This window comes from Pristiophorus japonicus, chromosome 3 (genome assembly GCF_044704955.1).
Source record: "Pristiophorus japonicus isolate sPriJap1 chromosome 3, sPriJap1.hap1, whole genome shotgun sequence".
NCBI lineage: Eukaryota > Metazoa > Chordata > Chondrichthyes > Pristiophoridae > Pristiophorus > Pristiophorus japonicus.
This window is the reverse complement of record NC_091979.1, coordinates 15,783,197-15,805,437: the sequence shown is the minus strand read 5'-3', so window position 1 is coordinate 15,805,437 and position 22,241 is coordinate 15,783,197. Positions and strand designations below refer to the sequence as shown.

General features: G+C 49.1%; 1 protein-coding gene across 3 annotated transcripts in view; it reads left to right on the top strand.

The window, feature by feature from the left end:
• The window catches only part of stk16 (serine/threonine kinase 16), a 113,247-nt gene that overhangs the window by 43,202 nt on the left and 47,804 nt on the right, over window positions 1-22,241 (top strand). For all 3 annotated transcript variants that reach the window (XR_011592626.1, XR_011592627.1, XM_070875226.1), the window contains exon 3: window positions 20,637-20,856. Coding sequence is in view for 1 of the 3 variants with exons in the window: in XM_070875226.1 (XP_070731327.1) it covers window positions 20,637-20,856 (220 nt within the window). In the remaining 2 variants the exon portion in view is untranslated. The remainder of the gene's footprint in view (window positions 1-20,636; window positions 20,857-22,241) is intronic.

Genomic DNA, 22,241 nt, shown 5'->3' with positions numbered 1-22,241 from the left:
GCTCCCCCCCCCCCCCCCCTGCCTGCGGACCAGACCCGACACCCGCTCCCCCCACCCCCCCGCCCCCGGACCGGACCCGACACCCGCCTGCCCCCGGACAGGACCCGACACCCGCCCCCCCGCCCCCGGACCGGACCCGACACCCGCCTGCCCCCGGACAGGACCCGACACTCGCTCCCCGCCCCCGGACCAGACCCGACACCCGTTCCCCCCCCCCCCCCCGCCCCCGGACCGGACCCGACACCCGTTCCCCCCCCCCCCCCTGCCTCCGGACCGGACCCGACACCCGCTCCCCCGCCCCCGGACAGGACCCGACACCCGCCCCCCCCCCCTGCCCCCGGACAGGACCCGACACCCGCTCCCCCGGACCGGACCCGACACCCGCCTGCCCCCGGACAGGACCCGACACCCGCCCCCCCGCCCCCGGACCGGACCCGACACCCGCCTGCCCCCGGACAGGACCCGACACTCGCTCCCCGCCCCCGGACCAGACCCGACACCCGTTCCCCCCCCCCCCCCTGCCTCCGGACCGGACCCGACACCCGCTCCCCCCACCCCCCCGCCCCCGGACCGGACCCGACACCCGCCTGCCCCCGGACAGGACCCGACACCCGCCCCCCCGCCCCCGGACCGGACCCGACACCCGCCCCCCCGGACAGGACCCGACACTCGCTCCCCGCCCCCGGACCAGACCCGACACCCGCTCCCCCCCCCCCCCCCTGCCTCCGGACCAGACCCGACACCCGCTCCCCCCACCCCCCCGCCCCCGGACCGGACCCGACACCCGCTCCCCGCCCCCCACCCCCTGCCTCCGGACCAGACTGACACCCACTCCCCGCCCGCCCGCCTCCGGACCAGACCGACACCCGCTCCCCGCCCCCCACCCCCAGCCTCCGGACCAGACCGACAACCGCTCCTGTTCCCGCTCCGCCACCCCCCCCCGACTGGACCCGACCCGACCCAAGCTCCTGTTCCCGCTCCGCCACCCCCCTCCGACTGGACCCGACCCGACCCGCGCTCCTATTTCCGCTCCCCGCCCCCCCCGACCCGACCCGCGCTCCTGTTCCCGCCCCCCGACCCAACCCCCCGACTGGACCCGACCCGACCCACGTTCCCGGACTGGATCCGACCTTCCCTCTCCCTCCCCCCCTCTCTCCCTCCCCCCCCTCTCTCCCTCCCCCCCCCTCTCTCCCTCCCCCCCCCTCTCTCCCTCCCCCCCCCTCTCTCCCTCCCCCCCCCTCTCTCCCTCCCCCCCTCTCTCCCTCCCCCCCCTCTCTCCCTCCCCCCCCTCTCTCCCTCCCCCCCCCTCTCTCCCTCCCCCCCCCCTCTCTCCCTCCCCCCCCCCCTCCCTCCCCCCCCCTCTCCCTCCCCCCCCTCTCTCCCTCCCCCCCCTCTCTCCCTCCCCCCCCTCTCTCCCTCCCCCCCCTCTCTCCCTCCCCCCCTCTCTCCCTCCCCCCCTCTCTCCCTCCCCCCCTCTCTCCCTCCCCCCCTCTCTCCCTCCCCCCCCTCTCTCCCTCCCCCCCATCTCTCCCTCCCCCCCCCTCTCTCCCCTCCCCCCCTCTCTCCCCTCCCCCCTCTCTCCCCTCCCCCCCTCTCTCCCCTCCCCCCCCTCTCTCCCTCCCCCCCCTCTCTCCCTCCCCCCCTCTCTCCCTCCCCCCCTCTCTCCCTCCCCCCCCTCTCTCCCTCCCCCCCCTCTCTCCCTCCCCCCCCTCTCTCCCTCCCCCCCCTCTCTCCCTCCCCCCCCTCTCTCCCTCCCCCCCTCTCTCCCTCCCCCCCCTCTCTCCCTCCCCCCCCTCTCTCCCTCCCCCCCCTCTCTCCCTCCCCCCCCCTCTCTCCCTCCCCCCCCCCTCTCTCCCTCCCCCCCCCCTCTCTCCCTCCCCCCCCCTCTCCCTCTCCCCCCCTCTCGCCCTCCCCCCCCCCCCCTCTCGCCCTCTCCGACCCGAACCTCCCCGACCCGACCCGACCCGACCCGACACAACCCAACGCCACCTTCCTGTAAATCTGGTGCTGGGGACGGGCCCTGCCCGAAGTCTCGGGCCGGCCCGTTCAGCCTTCGGTCCTGAAAGGCCTGCCTGAAGCACTTTCACACAGGTAGGAAGATGGTTTATTTAATCTTTTCTTTGCTTATAAATGTTTATTCAGGTTGGATTTATTTGTATAAGTATAAATAAGGATTTATTATCGAATTTAATGAGTTCCCTTCCCCCCCCCCCCCCTCATTCCCTACGCCTAATCTGTAACCTGCGCCTGATTTTTTAATGTGTAGAACAGGTTTTTTCAGTTCTACAAAAATCTTCTCTTGCTCCATTCTACTTTAGTTTGGAGTATGTTTTCACTGTGGAAACTTTGAAATCAGGCGTCGGTGGCCGGACATGCCCCCTTTTGAAGAAAAAATTCTGTTCCAAAGTCGAACTGTTCTACCTGCCTAGAACTGCAGAAAAAAAAATGTGGAGAATTGCGATTTCTAAGATAGTCCGTTCTGCACCAGTTGCTCCTAAAAATCAGGCACAAATCATGTGGAAACTTGGGCCCAAAATGTGCACTTACCTGAAGTTGCGCCCGCTCGAGATCCCGGTCCATAAGCCTCCTCTCCCTGTGCGTCGCAGCGCGTTCACGTAGGGACATGCACAGGAGTCACGTGTGTCTGGACACCCAATCACAGGTAAGTTACGAATTTCCTATTACTATGAATGAGGAAAAAACCCCAAAACATTTTTTTTTTAAAAACCTCACACAATACACTAATAGAAATTAAAAATGTTGTACATATTTTTTAAAGAAAAAAAAATTGCCGATTTTAAAAAAACGTTCGGGTTTAAAATAACATTACCTGAGTGGGCAGGGTTTTAACATAAATATGCTTTTTAAAATTTTATTTTAATCGTGTTTTTTAAATAGGTTTTTAAACTGTTACACCTGTAAAAGTAGGCTATAGAAACATAGAAATTTACAGGGCAGAAGGAGGCCATTGCGGCCCATCGTGTCCACGCCGGCCGACAAAGAGCTACGCGGCCCTCAGTCAGCAGCCCTAAAGGTTACATCTAAACCTATGAACAATGGCGGAAAGGCAAAGAGCACCCAGCCCAACCAGTCCGCCCCACACAACTGCGACACCCCTTATACTGAAACATTCTACACTCCACCTCAACCGGAGCCATGTGATCTCCTGGGAGAGGCAAAACCAGATTAAAAGCCCAGGCCAATTTAGGGAGAAAAAATCTGGGAAAATTCCTCTCCGACCCATCCAGGCAATCAAAACTAGTCCAGGAGATCACCCTGGCCGTATTGTATTCCCTGCAATACTTACCATTATATCTGCTCCGTACAACAAAAGGTCATCCAGTCTAATCCCAATTACCAACTCTAGGTCTCTTAAAAGTGGTGAGAGTTTCTGCATCCACCACTCTTCTAGACAGTGAGTTCCAGATCCCCACGGCCCTCTGCATAAAGAAGCCCCCCCTCAAATCCCCTCTAAACCTTCCACCAACCTTAAAACTATGCCCCCTCGTAATAGATCCCTCACCAATGGAAATAGGCCCTTACTATCCACTATGTCCAGGCCCCTCAATGGGGCCAAGTTTCGGCCTGAGTTGCTCCTGTTTGTTTGGAGCAACTGGTTTAGAATGGAGTATATTAGAAATTTAAATTCTCAGCATTTAGTCGGTATTCTCGGCTCCAGTTCTAGTCAGTTAGAACAGTTTCACTTTGGAACAGAATTTTTTTTTCAAAAGGGGACGTGTCCGGCCACTTACGCCTGTTTTCAAAGTTTAGGCAGTGAAAACTTACTCCAAACTAACTTAGAATGGAGTAAGTGAAGATTTTTGTACGTTCGAAAAAACCTTGTCTATACTTTAGAAAATCAGGCGTAGGGAATGAGGGGGGGGAAGGGAAGTCATTAAATTCTACAATCAATCCTTAGTCATACTTATACAAATATTATACAAATAAATCCAACCTGAATAAAAAATTATAAGCAAAGAAAAGATTAAATAATCCATGTTCCTACCTGTGTGAAACAGCAGGAGCCTTCGAGCTGCTGTGCTTCAGGCAGGCCTTTCATGTTGGAGACAGGCAGGGGTGTGGCGTAAGTGTCTCGATGGCAGCCCCAACAGCGGCAGCAAGCAGCCTTCGAGCTGAGCTGCGGTGCTTCAGGCAGGCCTTCATTCTGTTAGTGGCTGACCGGCAGCCGAGGAAGCAACACGCACGCAGCTTTCAAGGGGGTTGAGGACATTCGGCCATGCGATAGGGGCGGCGTCAGTGGCTGGCCGGCAGCCGAAGATAGAGCAGCAGCCTTCGAGCTGTGAGGGGGACTGAGGCCATTTGGCCACGGGATAGGGGCATCGTCAGTGACTGGATGGCAGGCACAGACACAGCAATCAAGCAGCCTTCAAGCTGTGAGGGGGACTGAGGCCATTTGGACAGGGAGAGGCAGCCACATAGACAGTTTTGTACTTAAATTTGCAGAATGGGTGCTGCATTGTCAACAACATCTATTATGCAATGGTTCACCATCAATTCACTGCATAGGAGAGAATTGATTAGAGCTCACCGCACCAGGAAAGTTTGTAGCCCGTAGGTTGATGGGCAGGAGACCTTACCCACGTTGACAATATCGAGCCAGGCGCTCATACCGGGACATGAGCGAGGCTGATTGTGTGAAAAGGCTGCGTTTTCGCAGAGAAGTTGTCACTGAGATCTGTGATATGCTGAGAGCAGATTTGCAGACCAGAAGCAGAATGCCAACTGCCCTGTCTGTTGCAGTGAAGGTAACAGCTGCACTTTCTTTCTATGCCTCGGGATCGTTTCAGGCTACAACTGGAGATGTGTGTGCCATCTCTCAACGTGCAATACATGCCTGCATTTACCAGGTCACGGCTGCACTGTATGCACGAAGGAATGACTTCATCAATTTCCCAATGACCGCACAAGCGATCCATGAGAGGGCTGTGGGCTTCTTCTGGATTGCCGGCTTCCCAAAGGTACAGGGCTGCATTGCTTGTACCCACATAGCCTTGCGAGCACCTGTGGAGGATTCTGAGCAGGACAGAAATAGGAAAGGTTTCCACTCTATCAATGTGCAGCTCGTGTGTGACGACAAGCAGCGCATCATGTCAGTCGATGCGAGATACCCTGGCAGCACCCACGATGCATTCATCCTGCGTGACAGCGTTCTATCTGACATGTTTGAGCAGCAGCCAGAAGGGCAGAGCTGGCTACTGGGAGACAAAGGGTACGGCCTGACCACCTGGCTCATGACACCCCTACGCGTGACACGGACAGAAGCTGACCGTCAATACAACATGGCGCACATTGCGACGCGCAGCATCATTGAGAGGACCATTGGCATATTGAACCAGCGATTCCGATGCCTGGACCATTCCGGAGGACAGTTGCTATACTCTCCTCAGATTGTCGGTCACTTCACTGTTGTGTGCTGCATGCTTCATAACTTAGCCATCATGAGGCAGCAGGAGCTGGTAGTGGAACCCGAAGACCTACTTGAGGGTCCAGTGCATGATGATAGTATTACGGAAGAGCAGGATGTGGATGATAACGACAATCAGGAAAGCATGCAAGTGCCTGATGCCGAAGCACGAGGTCAGAGGAGGGCCGTCCATCGTGCCCCTTTAACGATTGCTCGAGCCTTGTGCCAGCAGCTCATCCGTGAACGCTTCAACTACTGATGCCTGAGGGCTCTGCGACCACTTTTGCGCATGGACATGTTTATTCTTTGCAATTGTTCCTACATTGTGTTGTGTTAATGGAACATGAAACAGTTTTAATGAAAAAATATTTTATTGAAAAGTTAACGTCACTGTAATAAAATATTTATTGTATCAAACTATACTTTTTAATATGACTCGAAGATCACTTAAAAACTTGTGAAGTTACAAAACAGTTTCAATGTGAAAAATCTTACACTCTGAAGAACACTTAAACTTCAGGATCACTTTTTAGGTGCAAAATTAAATAAGATACAAAAAAATGAGAGAGCATTTATACTATAAGATCACTTAAAAACCATAAGATCACTTATAAGTTGTAAAGTTACAAAACTTACAAAACAATTTCAATTTGAAAAACGCTACTACAGCTACATCAAGAATAAGAACAAAAGCAGCAAAGAAAGGCTGCAACCATGTCTCATCCATATCTCAGTGAATGTTCACTTCCTCATGGGGGTGTCATTTGATTGGCCGGCCTGTGTGCCCTTATTGCAGCAGCTACCTCAACCAGGCCCTCCCTGACAGCCTGTGCCGACACTTGCATACCCTACCTGATGGCCTGTGCCGTCGATTGCACTCCCTTGGACATTCCCTCCCTAAGTTCCCGTGTCATTACTGCTATTTCTCCCGTCAGGACCGTCACCTCTTCACCCACTGCACTGACGCCACAGATGAGTGATCGGGTAAGCTCATTGGTCTCCATACCCAATGCCACAACCTGAGCCGCATCTGTTGCACGCTGCATCTCAGCAGAGCGTGTCTCCAATCTCCTCCTCCTCTGCCTGGGTCTGCCTCGTGGCAGCACTATACTGGGAGGCGCGGGCATGGATGGTGGGACGATTGGTGTTGCAAGCGGCACCACTACACAGGGAGGCGCGGGCTGGGACTGTGGGACACTCTGTGTTGCAGACGGCAGTACTAGAGAGAGAGGCTCGGGCTGGGATGGTGGGGCGATCGGTGTTGCAGACGGCAGTACTAGAGAGAGAGAGGCTCGGGCTGGGATGGTGGGGCGATCGGTGTTCCAGACGACAGCACTCAAGTGCGAGCCATGGGCTGGGATGTTGGACGAATGGGTGTAAACTGCTCCATGATATCAGCAGCAGCACTGGGACCTGCAGCGTTGGAATCAAAGCCATAGTAGGTGGAACCAGAACCTATGCAAGAGGGAGGCGCAGGCTGGGACGGTAGTGCACTGACTGTAGAATGCTGCATTATACCAGCAACACCATTGGGACCCGCAACATCGGAAGCAAAACCATGGAAGGTGGAACCAAGACCTATGCTAGGGGTTGAAACTCTGATGCCCCTTGATGGGGGCTCCTAAACATTAATTTGGAAGCTCTCCCCTGCAGACATTTCAGTCATCGCTGCCATCATCCAGTCTGGTTCGTCCGCAGCTGATTGTACTGGTTCTTGTTCTGTCCCCTCAGGATCCTCAGGGTTGGCAGCAGCAGCAGCATCATCATCATCATGTTCTGCAAAATACATCAGAACAGTCAAATGCTTAACAGCAAGGGAGGGGGCCGGATGGGTGACGTGAGTACTCTCACACATAGCAGGTTAGGCAGCAGGTTGATTGAAAGGGCCACGATGCATTTTCAGGACTTACCCTCTTCCTCGCGTGCGGGCCCAGCTTGTGCTGTACCGATTGCTTTTCTCCATGTACGACTCATCATAGCAGCTACTCTTTGTTCCAAGGGTGTCAGTGGATGCAGATTGGGCGTGCCTCCTCCTGTCCGAGTTGCCTCCCTTTTGTTGTGGGCCAATTTCTTCTGCAAAGAGTAAAATATAACTTTTTACAGAGTGTGTCAGTCTGCAAGGTGGGACATACAATTATGATTAAATTAAAAATGGGAAATATTACTTACACTAACTACTTGACCAAGGTCGTGCCATTTCTTTTTACACTGGCTTCCAGATCTCATGGTATGCACCACTGCGCAGTAATCTTCTGCAACTTAGTTCCACCATTTCTTCATTTCTTTTGGTGGCACTTTTATGCGACCTCTGTTGCTGGTATCTAGCTCCTGCCATCTCTGCTCAATTATGTTGACTAATATCTCTACTTCCTCATGCAAGAAATTCTTTATTCTTGGTGGACGTTGATCCATTGCGAAATTGAATTGGCACTCTTATTTCTCAAAACACAGTCCTTAATTTGCATGCACCAATGCAGCACCGGTTCTGCAGGTTTAGCAGTGAAAAGCTGAACTCACTGATTTCAGCAGGTGATTTATTCAACAGTGCTGCTAAAAGCACTCTCTCACACACAAAAATATCTCAAAAATTAAATTACAAGCCTTTCCAGGGGTCCAAGCGACAAATCTTCACTTTTTCTCCAGTCCCTTTAAAAATGGCCAAGTGCCAATGTTTGTTTCACACTGCGCGCACGCTCCAACGCGCACGCGCAGGGTTGCCAGCCTGACGTTGGCTCATTTGAATTAGACCCGCCCCACACTGCTTAGAGAATCGGCGCGAGTGTCTGGCTCCGCCCCCCACTGTGATGTGCACGCCACGCCAAGCTGAGTTCGAGCTCCGAGGAGCCGACAATTAAACAGTTTTTTTTCCTGCGCACTTTTAGGCGCGAAGAACAGGCATGCAGCTCGAAACTTGGGGCCAATATTTTGTGCACCTCAATGAGGTCTCCTCTCAACCTCCTCTGTTCCAATGAGAACAAACCCAGCCTATCCAATCTGTCCTCATAACTAAGATTCTCCATTCTAGGCAACATCCTAGTAAATCTCCTCTGCATCCTCTCTAGTGCAATCATGTCCTTCCTATAATACGCCGACCAGAACTGCATGCAGTAATCCAGCTGTGGCCTAACCAAAGTATTATATAATTTAAGAATAACCTCCCTGCTCTTATATTCTATGCCTCAAGCCAATAAAGGCAAGCATTCCGTATGCCGCCTTAACCATCTTATCCACCTGGCCTGCTACTTTCAGGGATCTGTGGACAAGCATTCCACGGTCCCTTTGTTCATCTACACCATTAAGTGAAATCCGGTTGTAGATTTAAAATAACTTTATTCCAGCTATAGCAACAGAGTTCTTGCTGAGCTTTATCTATTTGTTACCCTGCAACACATGGCAAAAAATGGCGGTACTTATACCCGGATCAATTTACAGTAGTGAGCTCGCCCCCTTTGACCTTATTGGCTCAATCGATTCATCTGTGCGTTGTTCACCTATAATTGGCTCCCAGCCGAAAGTCCTGAAATGTCAAGCGTGAGTTATAGCTCAATGCAATGTGCTAGCTCTCATGTCGGCAGGGGTCTGTGACTGGGGTCTGTGTTTTCTCAACTTTGCAGCCTGCTTGAATTCTCTATCAATCCCCCCCTTTGATTCTTTCATAAACTGAATCATAAAACATCAGGTATCACTGGTTAAACATTCTACAAAATAATTTCATACATGTTAATAGGGTTTCCTTCTAAAATTTGTTAATGTGTTTCGCCACATGTCCGGACTAGTAGCTTCCACACAAATTTACACCAGCCCAAATTCCATCGTGGCCATCTGGTTTTAGTTGGTTAATTAACCTCATTCCAATTTAATCCAAATCAATATCTTAATTCAACCAGTAAACAACGCTCCCTTAAGCATAACATACCGTACAGACGGTCTGCTGGGACCTGCAAGGTCTCACCTGCGGTTCAGCAGCTACAGCCGCCTGGTCGCAACAACATTTAATCAACATGAACAAACAATATAAAAGTACAACGAATAGAATTAAACCTTCCACCAGTGAAGTTCCTATTGAACCTAGCCATTCAGTGGCTCCGCTCCACAAAGTGAATGATGGAGATTGCTTAAGTTTTTCTACCTCCTTTTGGATATGCTCTGTTAAGTGGGTAATTTATTCGGAGCTATCTGGGATATATGTGCAACACTGAGTTCCGAGTAGGGCGCAAGTACCTCCCTTTTCAGCCAGGATGTAGTCAAGGGCCAGTCTATTCTGTAGGGCTACTGTGCGGATTGCTACCATTTCTGCATTGATTTTAACTAGAGCCTCTGAAGTATCGTTGGCTACCCGTTCCACAACGGATGCCATGTTAATGGATTCCCTTGCCAGTTTGGCGGTCCCATACCCGGGGATCAGAATGGCAAAGAACCTCTCTGTTTCTGTGATAGCTCTCTTAGGACGGTGTAGATGTTCCGATAGTGACTTTATATGATACATATAAGGCACAATATAGGCTAAATAGCAGGATCCCATCCAATTCTGGGGCAGCCAAGGGTAGGCCTTGTGGCCACACACCCATTAGGTGCCATTATAGGCAATGAATGTTAGCTGTTTCTTTGTCAGCAACACTCCGGAGCCTGTCTAGGCTTTTCCATCTGTTTTATTCAGAATCCCTGTTACGTTTAAAAACTCCCACATCGGCCCAGTTTGGACGGATCCATGCCTTGATTATATTAGAATTCCGGGAGCAGTTACTATACTCCATATTTTGGCCTCCTTTCATGTTTCTAATCAGACAGACCGATTCCCCCGGTCTTCCTATCCCCGTTGTATTAGTGATAACAAAAAAATGGGGGCCGTTTGGAATTATTGTAGCACGGTTGGTATCCCCCTTCAAAGGTAGTCAGATTGTAACCTGCTGACTTCCATTTACGTGCCCAGTCTTCCGTATCCTGAAACGCATTGCCTGTTTTGTTTTGATTAATTATCCACTCAGCCATTTCCGAGATATTCAAGGGAACTGGCCTCAAGGGAACCCCTCCCTTTGAGTGAATAGGAATATGTGCACACACCCAACAACTAGAAATGTTACCTTGTTTGGCATAAATGTATGACATATATAAAAAAGTATTTACATGTAATTCCCTGCGTACTCTACTATTTCCCTTTGGTGCAGGTTGTCGGCTAGTAAGAAATAGGCAAATGTCTAGAATACCTACAGTCAGTAGTACAGTAAATTTATACATTTTGGCAAAAAGTAATTGTCCTTATCAGATTTCAGCTTCAGTTACGGGTGCTCGTTTAATGTGTGAGGCGTGGATCCAGGCTTTCTTTCCTTGGACTTTACACACAGCTGCCTGGGTGGTCAATATCACTTGGTAAGGTCCCTCCCATTTGGCACCCAAAGATTCTCGATGCAACTTTTTCACATAGACCCAGACTCCTGGGATGATGTCGTGTCCTCCTTCGGGTGGATTACCCCAAGCTGCTGATACCTGTCGGGAAACAGAACTAATAGCATTGGTTAGGTTCTGACAGTATGATAAGAAAGTGTCACTCATTAAGTGAACATCAGCTTTCCTTAAATCAATAGTTCCTGGCAGCGACTTGGGTCTTCCTGTTATAATTTCAAATGGGCTTAAACCTGTAGTTCTGTTTGGGGTTGCCCTAATGCTACATAGCACTATTGGTAGTGCCTGGGGCCATGGTGTTCCTTCTTGGTGGTATTTGGCAAGCCGTTGTTTCAGAGTTCGATTCATTCGTTCTACTTGTCCTGATGATTGTGGGTGATAAGGACAGTGTAAATCCCACGTAATGTTCAGTAACCTACAGACTTCTTGGCAGACAGCACCTGTGAAGTGTGCTCCCTGATCTGAGTCAATGCTACTTGGGATTCCCCACCGGGGAATGTAATCCTTTGCAGTGTGATTGGCTGTGGCTCTTTTAGTTGGGACAGCTTCTACCCATCTAGAGAATCTGTCGACCATGACAAGAGTGTTAGTGTATCCTTGGCATGAAGGAAGAGATATATAATCAACCTGCAGATGCTGGAATGGTCCGACAGGGGCAGGGGGCTTCAGTTGGGGCATTACCGTGATGGATCCAGAATTATTTTTCTGGCAGACCACACAGCGGTCTGTTACCAGCTGGGCATGTTTTTTAAATCCCCGACCCACCAGCTTTTCTGGAACCGTGCCGTCATCTGTTGTGAGGCCAAGTGTCCCCACGAGTGGATCTGTTGGGCTAAAAAAGGCATAAGCGCTTGTGGCGCGACTGGTTTGTCGGCAACTCTTTGTCTCCGGACACCATTCCTGCCTCAATCCATGTCCATTTTTCCTTTCTGGAACACTCGCCTTGCATTGTTTGAAGGTCTCGTGTCAGAGTCCTGAGTGCTTTCAATCTGCACATCTATGTTGGTTCTTCTGGGGGAGCGCCCTGTGAGGCGGCATCTTTAGCTGCCTGGTCGGCTAGGGCATTTCCCTGTGCTTCTGTGGTATTTTCCTTGGTATGGGCCTTACACTTCAGGATGGACACTTCATGAGGTAATTGTATGACCTCTAGTAAGTCTCGGACTTCTTTTCCAGTTCGGATAGGTGTACCAGCAGCAGTGAGGAATCCTCTTTTCCGCCATAACAGACCAAAGTCGTGAGCGACTCCAAAAGCACAACGCAAATCTTGTAGACATTAGCGGTCTGTTCTTCTGCTATTCAACATGCTTCTGACAGGGCCCGTAACTCGGCCTGTTGTGCTGACGCTCCTGAGGGTAAACATCCTTTTGCCACTACCTCATGTAAGGTTGTAACTGCCCACCCTACTTTTCTGGTACCATTGTCCACAAAGGAGGAACCATCTGTAAACAGGATGAGATCTGGGTTGTGCAGAGGCTCCTCTGCTGCTAAGGCTGCTTCTTCTGTTTCTTTTAAAATCTCCACGCAGTCATGCTCTTCACATTCTTCCCCCCTCTTGCTCCCTCGATTCTGACATCGGGAGCATAGTTGCGGGATTAACCGGGCTGGCCCGGACGATATGGAGATTAGGAGATTCCAAAACTGCTGTCCAGTGGGTCCATCTTGCTGCTGTCACCAGAGACATTCTATTCATAGACAGCAAAGCGTGTACGGTGTGGGGACACTTGACCATCAGCTTTTGGTCGAGGACTAGACTCGCAGTGGTCATTACCGCTCAACATGTAGCTTCCATGGCCCTTAGGCAACTTCCCCATCCGAGGGCTACCGCATCCAGTTTTGCCGAATAATAGCCAATAGGTCTTTGCCGATCCCCATGTTCTTGTGTCAGTATAGCTGTCATGTATCCTTCTTTCTCATGGACAAACAGGGGAAATGGCTTACCACTGTCAGGGATTCCCAGAGCCGGTGCCGAACACAAAGCCTTTTTCAAACTCGGGAAGGCCTCTTGCTGTTCCTTAGGGCCCAAGTTTCTGGTGGAATTGCTCCTAGTTTTTTGGAGCAACTAGTTTAGTTTGGAGTATATTAGAAATTGCAATTCTCGGATAATAGTTTGCTCCAGTTCTAGTGAGTTTAGGTTGGCTTTAGGTAAGGTATTTTTTTTTTTCAAAAGGGGATGTGTCCAGCCACTCAGGCCTGTTTTGCAAGTTTCGGCAGTGAAAACTTACTACAAACTAACTTAGGATGGAGTAAGTATCCACTTTTGTAAGTTCTGAAAAACCTTACCTAGAGTTAAGTTTAGTGCAGGCACAGCCAGAGATGGGGGGTGGGAAGCATTAAAGACAAAGGACACATCAACATCACAACAGCGGGGGGTAAGGGAAGTTAGAGGATTTTCCATAAACACCTTCACAACAACATTAAAGAAGCAAAATACATTTAAAGCAGGAAGCACAAAACAAAGCAGTACATTTACGAAGCACAAAAAGTAATAAGTGATTAATTAATAAAAAATAGAAGGAACCCTGCACCTAAAGCACCAAGACCAAAGTAATAAGCAACCAATCAATAAAAAAAAAATAGAAGTCCTACCTTTATGTGAAGGGAAGGTGTTTCTGTCAGTGTCTCTCTCTCTGTATCTGACAGTGAGGAGTGGGTGGGGTGTGGGGCTGAACGCGGAGCGGGGGGGGGGGTGGTGGTGTGGGGGGCTGAACGCGTGGGGGGTTGAACACGGGGTGGGGGGGAGGCTGGACAGAGGCACCCCTGCTCTCTCCTCCGGCCCTTCGATCGTTTCGCGTGCCCCCCAACCCAGACTCCTCCGTCCCTTGCCTCGCTCCTCCGTCCCTCCCCGGTACCCACACCATTCTGAAACAGGCTGGGCGCACATTGCAATGCGTTCACGCAACGAAGCCGGCAGTCTTCAGACACGCAGGGGCTTAGCCCCACCCACCTGCAACTTGCTTCGCCCCAGGACGACTGCGCTGCGCTGCGCCACGCCACGGTCCAGGAGGACCGGAGAATTGCAGCAAAATATTCCGGCGCACCTTTGAGCCCAGGCAGATCACGTAAGTCTCGGAGGTGCGCCGTTTTCACCTGATCCCGAAACTTGGGCCCTTAGTGAGGATGCTGGCTTCTTTAGAGGCACGTTTCCCCTTTAAGATATCATTCAATGGCTGAGCAAGCTGTGTGAAGGAGTCAATCCAATTTCTATTAAAGTTACACAATCCCAAAAAAGACCTTAGTTCCTGAATAGTGGTGGGTTTTTTAGCAGCCCGAATGGCTGCAGTTCTATCCTGGGTAAGTTCTCTCTTTCCTTGTGAAATCTTTTGTCCCAGGTATACAACCTCTTCTTGGGATATTTGTGCTTTGTCAATGCTGGCTTTATGTCCTTTCAGCCAAAGGTGGACCAGCAGAGCTCGTAGATCTTGTTCATGCTGTTCTTCCCTGTTTGAAGCTAGCAGGATACCATCTACATGTTGGATGACTGTGGACGGCAGGGTAGGTAATTCTCGCAAATGGCTTTGTAAAGCCATGTGGAATACCGTAGGGCTGTTGTGGAAACCCTGCGGTAACTGGGTCCAAGTATACTGTTGTCCTTGGACCGTGAAAGCAAACCACTGTCGAACCTCTGGTGCCAGAGGCACCGACCAAAATCCATTGGCCAAATCTATAACCGAGAAATATTTATGTTCCGGTTTGAGGGCATTAAAAATGGTGGAGGGATCTGCGACCAAAGGAGCTTTTTGATCAATACACTGGTTAGCTTTCCTATAATCAACGGTCAAATGCCAAGTCTCATTAGATTTCTCTACCGGCCACACGGGGCTATTGGAGGAGCTATGCGTTTTAATAAGCACCCCTTGTTTCTCCAATTGCTGAATAACCAGTAAGATTCCCGCAATGGCAGTTGGACTGATGGGGTACTGTTTAGTGCATGGAGGCTTGGTCCCGGTAAATGACGCAGGCTCCATCTGGAGTAGGCCACAATCGTTCTTATCTTTAGCCCATATCGGGTGTTCCTTCAATTCTTCTTTCTTCAAAGTTCTAATTGACTATGTCACCCGACCATCCTCGAAATGCAACGATGAATCTACTTGGATTAGGACGTCCATTCCCAAAAGGGGTTGATCTACTGGGCCTATCCAGACCAGTGTGGTTAGTTCATGTGGACCCAGCCCTATAAGTACTGGTGTTGTCCTTTTAATTTCCATTTTATGGCCCCCAACTCCATAGGCTGTAAGTGCCCTACCATCCAATGACAAAAAATCTGCATATTGTAGGGGTAGGCATGTTAATTCCGCCCTTGTGTCTAAAAGACAGTCCACATCCTTATCGCCCGCCCTCAGTTATATATATATCCCATCTCCCCTCTGTTGTATTAGTGCAAGGAGGGGGGCCAGGACGGGCTCTAATCGTTTTTTGCTATCGCAAGTAACCCTTTCTGTTGTTGTATTGACAGTCGCTTAAATGCTTCTAGGAGGTCGTTATCTTGTGACAAGCCTGGTTTGTTGGCTGAATTGTATCCTGGGCCGCGTCCTCTTCCCTGGCCATGACCTTGCTGTTTCGCCCTGCGCGTCTTGGCCCAGTGACCTTCTTTCCTGCAATAATGACATTTTCCGGGTAATTTTCCTAATGGCTGTTTATCGGAATCCTGAGATTTCCATCCCATAGCCTGTACAGCTCGGACTTTAGCTCCCATATCCCAATCTAATTGGTTACATTGATCCACCAATGCTGCAAAGGTAGTTCCTCTACCTTCCCAGTCCGGTAACACTACCTTAAGCATTTTGGACAGTTCTAGCTTTAGACCTGCCACGAAAGCTGCTTTCAGGGGTCCAAACACTTGTCCATCTATTTCCTTATCCGTATCATTAATACCCAAATGTTCGAGCCACGTACATCTAAACCGCTCGTCATACTCCAGGACCTCCTCTGTTCCTTTCTGTTGGCAGGCTGCAATTTTTCCCCAGTCTGTCTTAGCTGGACTGAAGGCTTGCAGCCAGTGTTTAATCGCCTCCCATCCTGCGTCTAATTCTTGCTCATCCCGCCCCAAAGCTTCTTCTACCTTGTACAATTTTCTTACTTGTGTTTTTGGCATCATTATGGTCAAAATTTGCACTCCGTCCCAGGGATGAAGTTGATATATATTTCTTAAGCAGTCCAATTGGTCCCACGTTTTCACTCCCCCTTTCTTTGGATTGGGCAACTCCTTGGACCATTTATCAATTTTCTCTGGGTCTGCCTGATCATGAACTAAGTATTTTTCATAGTCTTTTCTTCGTTTTTTTGGTTCTGTCCTCATCCGCAGTCTCTTCTGATTTGACTACAACTCGTTTTTTTTTAACGGGGCAAAACGCACCCCTAATTTTTCATCCTCCGACTCTGTATCGTCGGAGGACTCCGAATCCGTATCTATTCCTTGGTCGTGTCTTCAGGTTTGCGCTTTTAATTTATCCAAACATGGGTACCCTGGGAATTGACCAGTACATTTTCCTTTTCCTATTACTGTCTCTTGACCTAATGATTTTTTCCATTCTTTAATTTCACCTTTAAATCTTTAACTTCCACTTCCATCTTTTCAAGTTCAAGTTTTTTCTGTCTCAGTTGTTCACAAACTGCTTGCAATTGGTCCTTTGTACTGGTCAGGTCCCTATCATGTTGGGGCAGCGTCATAATCTCATTCCGCTGTCGGATCTGTCCCATAACGGCTAGGGACCATCTGGTTCGTTATTTATTTTTCATACGGGTCGTTTTTCCCCAGACCCTTTTGATCTCGTCCAAGGACCATTGTCCCTTGGAGATACCGTACTTTCGTTCGATCTTAATACAGGTTTTAGATAAGTCGAATTGTTGCTCTATGTATCCTTTCAACTGTTCGAGGATTTCGTCTATTGAAACCTCAGGTGGTGCCCGCTCGCCTTTAACAGTTGTAGGCAATTTTTTGCTCTTATCTTCTGCTGCCATAGTACTAATTTCTTTACTGGGGTCTCGAGTCGGAGGCTTTCCAGCCGATCAGTGGGTCGGTGATGAATTTACTAACACACCGCCGAAGTTTAGACATCTATGGGACCTCTAGCCGATTATCAACCGGAGGGTTCGCAAACCGGAGGCTTTTGGAATCGCGTAGAAGGGGAGGTGAATTTAGACAACTGACCGAGGACTTTTATAAAGAGGAGCCCTTACCTCAGTATGTAGATCCGATGTCCAAAATTCAGCTTCTTCCCTCAGCGATCCTGTTCGTGACGCCAAAATTGTTAGATCTCTTAATTTTCAATAAGATGCAAAATCCGGTTGTAGATTTAAAATAACTTTATTCCAGCAGCAGCAACAGAACCTTGGCAGGGTTCCAGCTCTTTGTTCTTCTAAAACACATGGCAAAAAATGGCTGTACTTATACCTGGATCAATTTACAGTTGTAAGCTCGCCCCCTTTGACCTTATTGACTCAATCGATTCATCAGTGTGTGTTGTTCACCCATAATTGGCTCCCAGCCTAAAGTCCTGAAATGTCAAGCGTGAGTTATAGCTCAATGCAATGTGCTAGCTCTCACATAGGCTGGGGTCTGTGTTTTCTCAACTTTACAGCCTGCTTGAATTCTCTATCACCTTATTCGCCCTTCCAAAGTGCATCACCTCACACTTCTCTGAATTAAATTCCATTTGCCACTGCTCTGCCCACCTGACCAGTATATTGCTACTCTCCTGCAGCCCATGACTTTCCTCTTCATTATCAACCACACAGCCAATTTTAGTGTCGTTTGCAAACTTCTTAATCATACTCCCTATATTCAAATCTAAATCGTCGATATATACCACAAAAAGCAAGGACCCAGTACTGAGCCCTGGGGAACCCCACTGGAAACATCCTTCCAGTCACAAAAATATCCATCAATCATTACCCGTTGCTTCCTACCTCCAAGCCAATTTTGGATCCAACTTGCCACTTTGCCCTGTATCCTATGTGCTTTAACCACCTTGACCAGTCTACCATGTGGGACCTTATCAAAAGCCTTGCTAAAGTCCATATATACTACATCTTACATACTACCCTCATCGACCCTCTTGGTACCTTCTCAAAAAATTCAGGTTAGTCAAACACGATCTTCCCTTAACAAATCCTTACTGACTGTCCCTAATTAATCCTTGCCTTTCCAATTACAGGTTTATCCTGTCTTTCAGGATTTTTTCCAATAATTTTCCCACCACTGAGGTTAGGCTGACAGGCCTGTAATTACTCGGCCTATCCCTTTCTCCCTTCTTAAACAAGGGTACTACATTAGCAGTCCTCCAATCCTCTGGCATCATGCCCAGATCCAAAGAAGACTGAAAAATGATGGTCAAGGCCTCTGCTATTTCCTCTTTTACTTCGCTCAACAGCCTGGGATGCATTTCATCTGGGCCTGGGGATTATCTACTTTCAAGCTGCTAAATCCCTTAATACTTCCTCTCTCACTGGAAGACATGTTCCCGTACGCTGCGCAGCAAATGGAGACCTCCGACCGCAATCCTACATTCCTCCGGGACCACCAGGTATTTTCGTAGATTTTTCCGAGTTGGAGGTGTTCGTCCGAAGAAAGCCTCTACCTGCAATTTCCGTCCCCCCACCCCCCGCCAACCCATTTTCCCCGCAATAAAGGCCACACCTGGACTATCCCCTAGCTATGAAGGCCAACATGCCATTTGCCACCTTCACCGTCTGCTGTAACTGCATGCCAACTTTCAATGACTGATGTACCATGACACCTAGGTCTCGTTGCACCTCCCCTTTTCCTATTCTGCCGCCATCCAGATAATATTCTGCCTTCGTGTTTTTGCCACCAAAGTGGATAACCTCACATTTATCCACATTATACTGCATCTGCCATGCATTTGGCCACACTCCTAACCTATCCAAATCATTCCTGCAGCCTCTTAGCATCCTCCTCACAGCTCACACTGCCACCCAGTTTAGTGTCATCTGCAAACTTGGAGATATTACCCTCAATTCCTTCATCCAAATCATTGATGTATATTGTGAAGAGCTGGGGTCCCAGCACTGAGCCCTGCGGTACTCCACTAGTTACTGCCTCCCATTCCGAAAAGGACCCATTTATCCCGACTCTCTGCTTCCTGCCTGCCAACCAATTCTCTATCGACGCCAGTACATTACCCCCAATACCATGTGCCTTGATCTTGTACACCAATCTCTTTTGTGGTATCTTGTCAAAGGCCTTTTGAAAGTCCAAATACACCACATCCACTGGTTCTCCCTTGTCCACTCTACTAGTTACATCCTCAAAGAATTCCAGAAGATTGGTCAAGCATGATTTCCCTTTCATAAATCCATGCTGAGTTGGACCGATCCTGTCACCACTTTCCAAATGCGCTGCTATTTCATCCTTAATAATAGATTCCAACATTTTCCCCACTACTGATGTCAGGCTAACCGGTCTATAATTACCAGTTTTCTCTCTCCCTCCTTTTTTAAAAAGTGGTGTTACATTAGCTACCCTCCAGTCCATAGGAACTGATCCAGAGTCGATAGATTGTTAGAAAATGATTACCAATGCATCCACTATTTCTAGGGCCACCTCCTTAAGTACTCTGGGATGCAGACAATCAGGCCCTACGGATTTATCGACCTTCAATCCCATCACTTTCCCCAACATAATTTCCCGCCTAATAAGGATATCCTTCAGTTCCTCCTTCTCACTAGACCCTCGGTCCTCTAGTACATCCGGAAGGTCATTTGTGTCTTCCTTCGTGAAGACAGAACCAAAGTATTTGTTCAATTGGTCTGCCATTTCTTTGTTCCCCATTATTAATTCACCTGAGTCCGACTGCAAGGGACCTACGTTTGTTTTCACCAATCTTTTTCTCGTCATATATCTATAGAAGCTTTTGCAGTCAGTTTTTATGTTCCCGGCAAGCTTCCTCTCGTACTTTATTCCCATCCCCCCTCCCCAATGAAACCCTTTGTCCTCTGCTGAATTCTAAATTTCTCCCAGTCCTCAGGTTTGCTACTTTTTCTGGCCAATTTATCTGCCTCTTCCTTGGATCTAACACTATCCTTAATTTCCCTTGTTAGCTACGGTTGAGCCACCTTCCCTGTTCTTTTTTAATTTAGACAGTGATGTGCAACTGTTGGAAGTTCATCCATGTGATCTATAAATGTTTGCCATTGCCTATCCACCGTCAACCCTTTATGTATCATTTGCCAGTCTATTCTAGCCAATTCACGCCTCATGCCATCGAAGTTAGCTTTCCTTAAGTTTAAGACCCTAGTTTCTGAGTTAACTGTGTCACTCTCAATTTTAATAAAGAATTCTACCATATTATGGTCACTCTTCCCCGCCTCGCACAACAAGACTGCTAATTAGTCCCTTCTCATTACACATCACCCAGTCTAGGATGACCAGCTCTCTAGTTGGTTCCTCCACATATTGGTCAAGAAAACCATCCCTAATACACTCCAGGAAATCCTCCTCTACCGCATTGCTATCAGTTTGGTTAACCGAATCTATATGTAAATTAAAGTCGCCCATGATATCTGCTGTACCTTTATTGCACACATCCCTTATTTCTTGTTTTATGCTTTCCCCAACCTCACTACTACTGTTATGGGGATCAGGCAGGGAAGTGGAGCTGAGTCCATGATCGGATCAGCCATGATCATATTAAATGGCGGAGCAGGCCCGAGGGGCCACATGGCCTACTCCTGCTCCTATTTCTTATGTTCTACCTGCCTGCTCTGTTGGGGAGAAGTTAAAGAAGCGGAGGATGTTACTTTGGATTCTGTGTTGACGCACACTGAACTTCATTCTTCCTTTCTGTTTCAGGGGTTTCAGTTATGTAGACCTGGTGGAGAGCGCCCAGAACGGCCAGTTCTTCGCCCTGAAGCGCATTATCTGCCATGACAAAGAAGACTGCAAGAACGCACTTAACGAGGTGGAGATGCATCGTATGTTCAGCCACCCAAACATCCTGCGTCTGGAAGCACACTGCATCATGGATAAGAGTCCCAAGTGCGAGGGCTGGCTGCTCCTGCCTTATATTAAGGTAGGTCTGGCTGTCTCGTCAAGTGAGAGAAAGAATTCTATATAGCGATGAACCTGCAAGGAGCTCAGAGATAGCTACAAGAGTATAGTCTTTAATTCTCCAACCCACTACCCCTGCAAGCATAGATCTCTCTATCACATCGTGGAATTAACCCTGAACACACACATGTCAGAGTGGGTAGCACTCTCATCTGAATTGTGTGGGTTCAAGTTCTACTCCAAGAGACCTGTACACATAATCTCGACTGATGCTTCAGTGCAGTGCTGAGGGAGTGCTGCACCGTCGAAGGTGCCGTCTTTACGATTAGACGTTAAAACAAGGCCCCGCCTGCTCTCTCGGGTGGACAGAAAAAAATCACAGAAGAGCAGGGAAGTTCTCCTGATGTTCTGACGAATGTTTAACCTCAATAAATTGCTATTTGTGGGACCCTGCTGTGCACAAAATGCCTGCTGCATTTCACTACGTTTCAAAAGTAATTAGTTAAGTGTAAAGCACTTTGGGACTAAGGTTATGAAAGGCACTATATAAATGCTAGTTCTTTTAAGATTTGTGTAAATGCTTAGTGTCCCTGTGAGGTGTTGCATTCGGTGGCACTATTTTACACAATCGATACTTGTGTTTGTTTGCACTTTGGTTCTGTGGATTCAACCCTGCATAGAATAATAGAAATTTACAACAAGGCCCATCGTGTCCGCGCCAGCCGACCAAGAACTATCCAGCCTAATCCCACCTTCCAGCTGTTGCTCCGTAGTCCTGTAGGTTACGGCACTTTAAGTTCACATCCAAGTATTTTTTAAATGTGGTGAGGCTTTCTGCCCCAATTACACCCCCACTACCATCTGGGTAAAGAAAATTCCCCTCATATATCATCTAACCCTCCCTCCAATTACATTAAATATATGTCCGCTGGTTGTTGACCCCTCTGCCAAGGGGAATGGGTCCTTCCTATCCACTCTATCCAGGCCCCTCTGTCAACGTATTTACCGAGGCGTACGAAAGCATGGGTCTTGCGCTAAACATCCGTAAGGATAGTTAGAATAAATACGTGGCTTGAGCAGTGGTGCAAGAGGGAGGGATTCAAATTCCTGGGGCATTGGAACCAGTTCTGGGGGAAGTGGGACCTGTACAAAAGGGAGGGTCTGCACTTGGGCAGGACTGGAACTGATGTCCTGGGGGTAACATTTGCTAATGCAGTTCGGGAGTGTTTAAACTAATATGGCAAGGGGATGGGAACCTATGCAGCGAGATAGGGCGAAGTAATATGGAGTCAGAAACAGATAGTAGAAAGGTAAAAAGCAATAGTGGAAGGCCGAGTAAAGTCAAGAAACAAAAAGGGCCACACTACATCATAATTCTAAAAGGACAAAGGGTGTTAAAAAAACAAG